At 37.7% G+C, this 8,752-nt stretch overlaps 2 protein-coding genes across 3 annotated transcripts; one reads left to right on the top strand and one right to left on the bottom strand.

Moving 5' to 3' along the window:
• The first annotated feature begins 1,103 nt into the window (after positions 1-1,103).
• mecr (mitochondrial trans-2-enoyl-CoA reductase) lies at positions 1,104-4,461 on the top strand. 2 transcript variants are annotated; one of them, XM_017478248.3, is made up of 10 exons: positions 1,105-1,465; positions 1,546-1,643; positions 2,386-2,517; positions 2,609-2,752; positions 2,886-2,988; positions 3,113-3,215; positions 3,395-3,468; positions 3,616-3,676; positions 3,768-3,840; positions 3,998-4,461. In XM_017478248.3, exons 1-10 carry the CDS (start codon positions 1,248-1,250, stop codon positions 4,156-4,158), a joined length of 1,167 nt encoding a protein of 388 aa, XP_017333737.2. In that variant the 5' UTR covers positions 1,105-1,247; the 3' UTR covers positions 4,159-4,461. The 2 variants fall into 2 exon arrangements, with proteins under 2 accessions (XP_017333748.2, XP_017333737.2); XM_017478259.3 differs by lacking the exon at positions 2,386-2,517 and having other exon boundaries at positions 1,104-1,465.
• A 230-nt stretch (positions 4,462-4,691) lies between these two features.
• smpdl3b (sphingomyelin phosphodiesterase acid like 3B) lies at positions 4,692-7,497 on the bottom strand. The gene is made up of 8 exons (NM_001201044.1): positions 7,461-7,497; positions 6,857-7,073; positions 6,577-6,674; positions 6,308-6,451; positions 5,971-6,140; positions 5,676-5,856; positions 5,348-5,481; positions 4,692-5,149 (listed from the first exon to the last, which is right to left on the bottom strand). Exons 2-8 carry the CDS (start codon positions 6,898-6,900, stop codon positions 4,790-4,792), a joined length of 1,131 nt encoding a protein of 376 aa, NP_001187973.1. The 5' UTR covers positions 6,901-7,073; positions 7,461-7,497; the 3' UTR covers positions 4,692-4,789.
• Between the last annotated feature and the right edge of the window lie 1,255 nt (positions 7,498-8,752).

The following is an 8,752-nucleotide window of genomic DNA, read 5'->3' as shown; positions in this document are numbered from 1 at the left end:
GTTAATGTATTTTTGTTTGTTTGTTTGTTTTTAATCTTCCAGATATACATAATATAGGCACGTGAGTGTGTAAACAATGCCACTTGCGTTGCTGCTGCAATTCTGGACATATGCAGGCAAAGTCTAGCTCCAAGTATAAACCAGACTATCCATATTATATTATAAACAGAAAATACTGTGTGACTGTTATTGCTCTACCAGTTATTCCTCCTTGGAATGTGTGGAGGAGCTCAAATTAGAAGAAAACATATATGCTCAGATTACTGCTCGGTGCCGATGAGTCTATAATCAGGCAGATCTCAAAGTAGACCAGATCTTTTATTTAAAGCATTAATGGTGTTATATGGGATTAAAGAAATGGGGACATTTACAACATTTGGCAGACACCCTTATCCAGAGCAACATACATTTATCTCATTTATACAAGTGAGCGGTTGAGGGTTAAGGGCCCTGCTCAAGAATGCAGGTACAGTATGTGTTGATTCTGAGACATATTGGAGTGGTGGGTAATGAACATGCAGATAAATACGCAAAGGATCCTCTGAACTTTAATAATGTGCAGATTGATGTGGGATTGATCAAATCAGAGCCAACGGGATTTTATATAAAGGAAATTGCAAGAGGAATGGAGTAGGGAAACCAGAGGGTGCAATTATTATGAATTAAATGCAATGGTGGGAAGTGTGAAGCATGATGTAAGAAAAAGGAAGGAAGAAATGATTTGCGTTGACTAAAATAGGACTGGTTCATACAGGTTTAAGCAATACATTATCTTTTGTAATGATACTGGTAACGGTGAATGATACAGAGAGAAGGAAATTGTAACCTATGTTATTAAAGTATGTAGAAATAAAATAAAGAAAGGGAAATACTAAGGGTGATGCTAAGAAGAACTTGATTTCAGTACAATTCTGAGGTAGTCTTCAAAAGATAACAGTAAAGAATGTCTTTTGGGTATTTTTATTAAAAATAACCTGTCTTATTAAAACAATGCGATTTCTGATATCATATTAGATTGTGAACTGAACTAGTTCACAGTACTCCAGATCAGTGGGTGGCGGTAATGCACATAACATTATTTGCCAACCGCCGTTTAAAACGACAGAAGAAGATGAAGACGCGCCATAGAATTGCGCAACAACATGGGCTCCTAGTGTGTATAACGTTTGTGTTGACGGTTCAGACTGCGGATAATATGCAAAGATGCAATCATCGCAGTTGTCCTAGTTACGGAGCTCCGCAGTAGGATGGAGGTGTGGCGCCTTCTGCCGGTTTTGTCCCGGAAATTGTCGCTTCATGGTTCGTCGTGTGGAGGAGATTTAGTCACTAGATCCCGGATTCGCTCTTGTGGTGTGACTGTGATACAGGGCAACATTTCTCGCTCTTACTTTTCAACAGGGCCACCAGTCACAGAGAGCACTGCGCTAGTGTACAGGAGTCACGGAGTTCCATCACAAGTCGTTCAGTAAGCACGGTGTGCATAATGTAAACACGTTCCTACTTAGTGACACTTCCATAAACTCTGTTGCTTTTTGTCATTGGCAGGTTGGAGACTCATAAGCTTCCTGCCCTGGAAGCTAAAAGTGCCCTTGTGAAAATGCTTGCAGCTCCCATCAACCCCTCGGATATAAACATGATCCAAGGCAAGAAAAATGCAAGGATAAGCCTTTACTGAGGGCATGGGGGGCATTTTATCTCACTGGAGGTTTGAATCCCGCCTCCTTCCTGTGTGCATGGAGTGTTCCTGTTTCCTACCCAGTCCAAACACATGCTTTGTAGGCTAATTGGCATTTCCAAATTGTGTGTGAAATTGTGTGCGAATATGTGTGCGATTGTGCCCTATGATAGGATGACCCGTCCACCCTTGTGCCTCGAATTCTCTGGGATAGGTTAAGAGGTACAGAAAATGGATGTATGGAAGTTATGAATGGAAACAAAGGAAACAGCCTGTGCTCCAGCTTGTTTTGACCAGCTACCAGCTGCCTAAACACAGGTCAAGGCAGGTGGACCATCTTTGCCAGCTGCTAAGTTTGGTAGAAAAGAAACGCCCACTGCTGCTACATCATAGACAAGTTAATTTAAAAATAAAAAAGAAGAAGAAGAAAAAACAATGGTAATGTAAGGTGAAAATCTGGCAAAGTTGACCAGTTTGGCCCATGTTTTTCTAGCTGGTAACTGGTCAGACTTGGCTGGATTTTTCCTCATATTTGTTAGACCTGCTCAACAGTAACCTCAAAACAATGAACACACTTTTATTAGTGTACTAGAGTATATCAGACTACAGTAAATATGCACAAGCAAGTAGTAGATAGCCTCATGATTTACCTAAAGTAGACATACATCGTTTAATCCATTGCTATTTACACACTATGTCTGTCTTAATAGGAACCTACGCTATACTGCCTGATCTTCCAGCTGTAGGTGGCAATGAGGGAGTGGGTCAGGTCTTAGAAGTGGGCAGCCAGGTCCAAACTGTCAAAGTGGGTGATTGGGTCATTCCTAGAGATGCTGGTCTTGGTGAGTCCTTGCACGTTAATGCACATGCTGTATCCTAATATGCTGTGTTTTTTTTGTTTGTTTGTTTGTTTATTTATTTATTTATTTATAGGCACATGGCGGACTGCTGCTGTTTTCAGTGAGGATGATTTGGTGACTGTGCCCAGTGATATCTCTGTCCTTTCAGCAGCCAGCCTAGGAGTCAACCCTTGCACCGCATTCCGAATGCTCTCTGATTTTGAGAGTCTCATGCCTGGTAATTTGTGCTTTTGTCTTGGTGATAAAAGGTTCAGTATAATGTTGGCCTCATGTTAAATCTGAATAGTTTTCACTTAAATGATTGGGAGGGATCATGTCACATGTGCATTTATCATAACCTATGATTTTAGGAGACACAGTCATCCAGAATGCAGCGAACAGTGGAGTTGGACAGGCTGTGATCCAGATAGCTGCAGCAAAGGGTATCCATACAATTAGTGTAGTCAGAGACAGGTAAAATTATATTTTAAAGGTAATAATTTGTTGTACAGCCATTTTTTCAGCTCAGAATATAGTTTACAGAGAAATTATATTCCTGAGTTAAGTGTAAATAAATGTGTTTGATTTACTTATCTAGGCCAGACCTGCAACAGCTGACTGACAGACTAAAAGCAATTGGAGCCACATATGTGATTAAAGAGGAGACATTAAGAAAGCCAGAAATGAAGGACATCTTTAAGGCTAGTTTAGTACAAAAATAAAATCAAATCAACTGAACATTTTAGTTTTAGATACTTTTTTGTAATATTTTATTTTATTAGCGCAGCACAAAATTGGTTAGTTCATAATAAACAAGAAAATATGTGAAAGCTTTATCTTAAGACTTAATATCTTAAAACTTAATGTTTATCTGACACAGGTTTGTCCTCGACCTAAACTGGCCCTTAATGGTGTGGGAGGGAAAAGTGCCACGGAGCTTCTTCGGCATTTACAGTAAGTTGCATTTCTGAGAACAAAAAGTGGTTTTAGTGTTTCAAATTTATAAAATAGTTGATTAGTGTTTACTAAGTAAAACAAAATGGAACAAAACGTGATAAAGTAAGAGTTTTGCTTATGCAATTTGTGCTCTGTTCTGTGCAGGACTGGGGGCACCATGCTGACATATGGCGGAATGGCCAAGCAGCCAGTTACTGTGCCTGTGGTAATATTAAATTTGTTAAACTGCATATATGGCATATCTGTATATACTATGATTCTGTTTTCTGGCTTATCTTTGTTATTCCTCTGTTTAGGGTGCTCTCATCTTCAAGGACGTAAAAGTACGAGGATTTTGGGTCACTCAGTGGAAAAGAGACCATAAGCATGGTAAGCACAAAAACGCCAACTTAGTTAGTTACTATAGTCTTTGTGAATGAACACCCTCATTCTCTTTATGTGTGTATGGAAAACAAATATACTTGACACATGATGTGACATGGCAGGGAGTCTTAACTTTCTTAAAGTGTATCTGTGCTTTGCACAGATGAGGCGTTGCGTGTCATGTTGGAAGAGCTGTGTACCCTGATCCGTGCTGGAAAGCTGTCAGCTCCACCCTGCACTGAAGTGGGCATGAAGGACTTCCACAAAGCTCTGGACAATGCCATGAAACCATACATCTCATCTAAACAAATTCTGGTCATGTGAGCCCACACAAATTCAGGTTTCCACAATAGCAATTAACAAGTAATTATTACACTAGGCCCATGTGCACAAATTTTACTTTTTAACATTAAAATCCAATAAGCGCTATCCATTTATGTAATCCTCAAGAAATATTTCACATTAGTTGAAGCCTCAATACTTCGTATTATTTCACAATTTCATTTTTTGCATATCGCCAGGTTTAGAAATAGGTTTGGGAGGATGAATCCTTTTTTTTCTAATGTATGCATTAATAAATGGAAATGTGAAATTGGTTCATAGCTCATTAAAAAGGTTTTCAAATAAGTCTTCAGTTTCTGATTTCTGATCATTGCAATATCATGCAACCTAAAACATTAGTATAAGCAGTTGTAATAGCAGTATTACACAATGCTGGGCACACAAATTTATATACAGTTATTAAAAGTATATATTTTTAGTCTTGAGATTTCCATGTGATGGATTTGTAATACTGTACATGTTGTGGTGGGCTAAATAAGAGAAGGAAGTACACCAAAAGAAAAACATTACCCTAGTTCCTCTTTGCCTCTCAGTTTAATGGCTTGGTGTGATAAAATGAGAGGACACTTACAAAGGCACAAAAGTGCTGGTAACGGGAAGGGTTCTTAAAGGATTAGTAGCTGGCCCACATGCTTATAGAAAGTGCAAAACCTATGGTCAGAAGTGCTGGGATAGAAGAAGAAGCCCCCTCCTTCACACATTCCTCATAAGCCTCAAAGCCCACCTCTCTCATGGCACACACATGGTCAAGACGGCAATCTGCGTTGCATTCTGACAGGTCGTAATTTACTGAGTTGAAGCCATAATACTTCTGCAAGTAGCAGTTCTCATGTGCTATCTGTTCCAACACACGGTGCATGGAGACAGGGGAGGCATCCGGCACTCTGAACGCTTCAGTCAGACGATACTCCTTCTCCCAGCGTGCACGTGCAATGTTTGCATAGGTCAAGTTCAGATAGTAGGTCACTACATCCTAAAAGGTGATATGGAAAAGACTGGGTCACAGATTTTCTTTAAAAATGAGGGACAGAAAGGAAATGTTTAACATAATTGGCTTAAAGTTTGTTTTGTTTTTAATGAATTTTTAAAATTATTTTTATTTTATTTTACTTTAACAGCAGTCAAGAAATGAATGATCCATTGTTTTTCAGGATGGATACTGTTGCCATACCTCAACCAAAAGTGTTTTTTTGTCATACTCAAACACCCGAATGGCAGGATTATTTGCCCCATTTACTACTCCGGGTAGTGTTGTTTTCCAAGGTGTAACTGCTGGACTCAGGAACATTGCACTGATTGGAGATCCTGTACAAATGCATTTAGTTATTTTATAATAGAGAATATTGAACTCAATGACTGAATACATTTCAGGCAAAATTGTACACATCAAATGACAATGAATTCTCATTTCAGTTTACTAATATTCTACTTGTTCTAATTTATAACATATTATGATTTATAACACTACATATGTTCACAATCAATATGACTGACGATACCTGATGCACTGTAGAACATCCGGAAGCTGTCAGTATGGTGATGTCCAAAGAACTGTCCGATTATAATGTCATGATATTTCTGAATAAGCTCTATATATTGTTTATTGAACTCGGACGTGAACCATAGCTTATGTCGTTTCTTCTCAAAAAACCCAGGAGGAATGTGACCGACAATGTACACCTGATTAAGGAAGAAAGCTAGTACTATTCATATGAACATTATACAATACAAGCTCACATTGTTTACATTTTGTTCACAATTTATGAAGTGTTTAAGATGAAACAAAAATGTGACCTTTTCCTTGTTTTTGGCAGCTTCAGTGAGCACTTGGTCTGCCCATTTAAACTGGTCTGCTGGATCGCTCATGTTTTTTGTGATTTTGTTCTGGTCATAATACAGATTAGTATTTAGAACCAGAACTCTGAAACCGGTTTGATTTAGCAGCTTTTCTGTATAATATCCACCTGAAAACAAAACACAAAATTAATTCATCTTAAATATAGAACTTTCTTAAAGTTTATACTTTATTTCTTGAAGTAAATATTTAAATCAGATCCATGGTTAAATGTGTGTTTGGGGAGGCTTCTTTATTCTCTTCTGCCCAGTCGGCAAGACTGCTGTTCTGTTTTACCTCTTTTAAAAGTATCTCTCGATGCTGGATCCAGCCAGTCTTCCCATAACTTTTGTATTTGCTCATAAATGTTGTTTTGTGTGGGTGGTAACTGACTCTTTGGATGGTAATCATGATTGCCCAGAGCTGAGTAGACCTTTGTTTCTGAGAAAACAAAAAAAGTAGCCAAAAACTACTATGATCCATCATTTTAGTTGGACGAGACTCACCAAAGGTCCATAAATTTATATAAAATTGTAATTGAATCCTTTGTTATTGACCATACATACTGGGAAACAGTGTTTTTATGATGTGGGTGAGATTTCCAATGATTCCCAGGACTTTCTCTTCTCCTAGATCTTCATTAGGAACATGAGGTGTATCATCTCTGTGGAGGAGGTTCAAATATTTTGCATTAAATGTCTGATCAATCAAAACTATCAATGCTGGTTGAAAAACATGCAGATGCCATTCATTATCAATGTAAATCAAAATCACTAGATTTCTGTGCTAAAAAGAGAATTACACATCTGTATATTTAAAATTAACCCGAAAAATGACAATGGATACCCGGTCCAAATAATGAAGTCTGGATCAGGCAGGATATCCTTCATGGCATGCACCGAGGAACTGATGAGGTCCCATGGTGAATCACAAAGATAGTCTCCAAATTTACCCGCTTGTGGGCTTGGATGACTCCCACTTGAATTACACACTGATCCGGAGTTTCCATCTGATAATCTGTACGTATGATCCAAGTGGAGGTCTGTGATATGCCAAAATCTACCTGAAATGTACAAATGTAAAACCACAGATGAAACACACACTGCAAGTATGTATCATTTCAGTCTACATTGAGACACCTAAGTCATATTCATGCCATTACTTCTAAGCCATGCCACACAATCTTAACATGCATGGTAGCTCATGACTGTATCTTAATTTACCACTGCTGCACAAGTTTATAGTTAACTATTAACTTGTCTCAAGAGCCGAGAGCTATTTAAAAATTTTCTTTTCAACTGTAGTTTAATATTCTATAATGCTGTCATTAATTCTAACTATGTAGTAGACTATCCAGTTGCATACTCAGGAAACATTTAATGATGATAATCCTCATTCTGAACCTTTTTTCATCTTTACAGATATACAGATTATCTTTTTACAAACTCACCTGTCAACAGCTGGCCTTGCCCAGAGACACTTAAAACAGCAAGAACAAGAACTTTCAAGATGCACTCCATAGTGAGACTTGTCCAACTGCAGCCAAAGAGGAAAGTTGTTGGCCCATGAATTAAATGTTATCCAACAGCAAAGGCATGCAATTGCCAGCTGACAGTAAAATGAATGATAAGATAGAGCAGCTGTAGCAAATGGAATAACTCAGATTAATGTTTCACCCCTTCTAACACAAATGTCATATTGGAGTAACCCTATTCACCCAACAGCCTAAAAGTAGAATGTTTGTCCATGTTTAGAGTAATTAGCTGGTCTAAAGCTACACACATGTTGTTGAAACACACAGATTGGATAGATACCTTGAGTAAAATAGCTTAAATGAAGAAATAATTAACAATTGTATGTGCAATATCTTTCTTTACTTTTCTGTGTCCCATTATCTACTAGCTGGCGCTTTGATAGTTTTCCGTGTTTACAACAATGCTTCTACATCCACATCTACATAATACACTTGCCTACCAACTTTAACATACACTAAGCACTGATTATGCTGTCACCTATTTTTCTAGATTTATAATCCGAATATGTGTTTGTTTAGATGCTTTGCCTTCGGCAGAACCCTCAGTGTGACATTTAAAATGTTAACGAAAAATTTTACAGCTTGTTAGGAAAAAGAGTAATAAAATCCTTTGTAGCAAATATTCTTGGTGCCTGCTTTAAAAATATGGCTTAGTTTAGTTTATCTACAGTTTATCATCTTTGAAAAGTCAGTGTAGATTTCCAGCAAACTGATTGGCAAAACAAGATGTAATGTTTAATTACTTGCCATAATACACCTATATGCCGTTTTATCATATAACATATAAGCGATATCTTATCTATTGGCCATATAACACAACGACAGTCCTTGGCCTCTCAGCAGATCCCCTTGCTCTTACACAACTATTGTGAATGATAAATTAGGTAATGTTTAAAAAGGGGAAATGTTTTCCTGAACGTTATCACCCTGTTAATCAAAACGTCAACTAATTATAATAGATAAGCATGATTCAGTGCTCAGTTTTGTATCAGGACATTTGCTGGTTGTCTTGCAAAGACCTGTTCAGTTTTAAACCCAACTGGTGGTTTCTTACCCTAAACCACCTAACCCTAACCAGTCACTCCACCTTCTTTATTCCCAAACAGTTAACATACTTGAATGCTTTAATTATTGCACATTGAGGCGTGTAGGTTACTGTAAACTATTTACATAGGTTGGTCTATAAGTATAGATATATAGTCTATAAG

The sequence above is a fragment of the Ictalurus punctatus genome, chromosome 1 (assembly GCF_001660625.3).
Source record: "Ictalurus punctatus breed USDA103 chromosome 1, Coco_2.0, whole genome shotgun sequence".
Lineage (NCBI taxonomy): Eukaryota > Metazoa > Chordata > Actinopteri > Siluriformes > Ictaluridae > Ictalurus > Ictalurus punctatus.
Note: the sequence above shows the minus strand (reverse complement) of the source record. Positions and strands in the feature narration are given on the sequence as shown.

Excerpts from the sequence above, each read along its gene's own strand:
- smpdl3b (NM_001201044.1), bottom strand. The coding sequence starts at position 6,900 with ATGAAGGATATCCTGCCTGATCCAGACTTCATTATTTGGACCGG. Across the intron at positions 6,675-6,856 it reads GACTTCATTATTTGGACCGG|AGATGATACACCTCATGTTC; the intron begins GTATCCATTGTC and ends CCTCCTCCACAG. Across the intron at positions 5,857-5,970 it reads CTGCCAAAAACAAGGAAAAG|GTGTACATTGTCGGTCACAT; the intron begins GTCACATTTTTG and ends TTCCTTAATCAG.
- mecr (XM_017478248.3), top strand. The coding sequence starts at position 1,248 with ATGGAGGTGTGGCGCCTTCTGCCGGTTTTGTCCCGGAAATTGTCGCTT. Across the intron at positions 1,466-1,545 it reads GTTCCATCACAAGTCGTTCA|GTTGGAGACTCATAAGCTTC; the intron begins GTAAGCACGGTG and ends TGTCATTGGCAG. Across the intron at positions 3,216-3,394 it reads AAATGAAGGACATCTTTAAG|GTTTGTCCTCGACCTAAACT; the intron begins GCTAGTTTAGTA and ends TATCTGACACAG.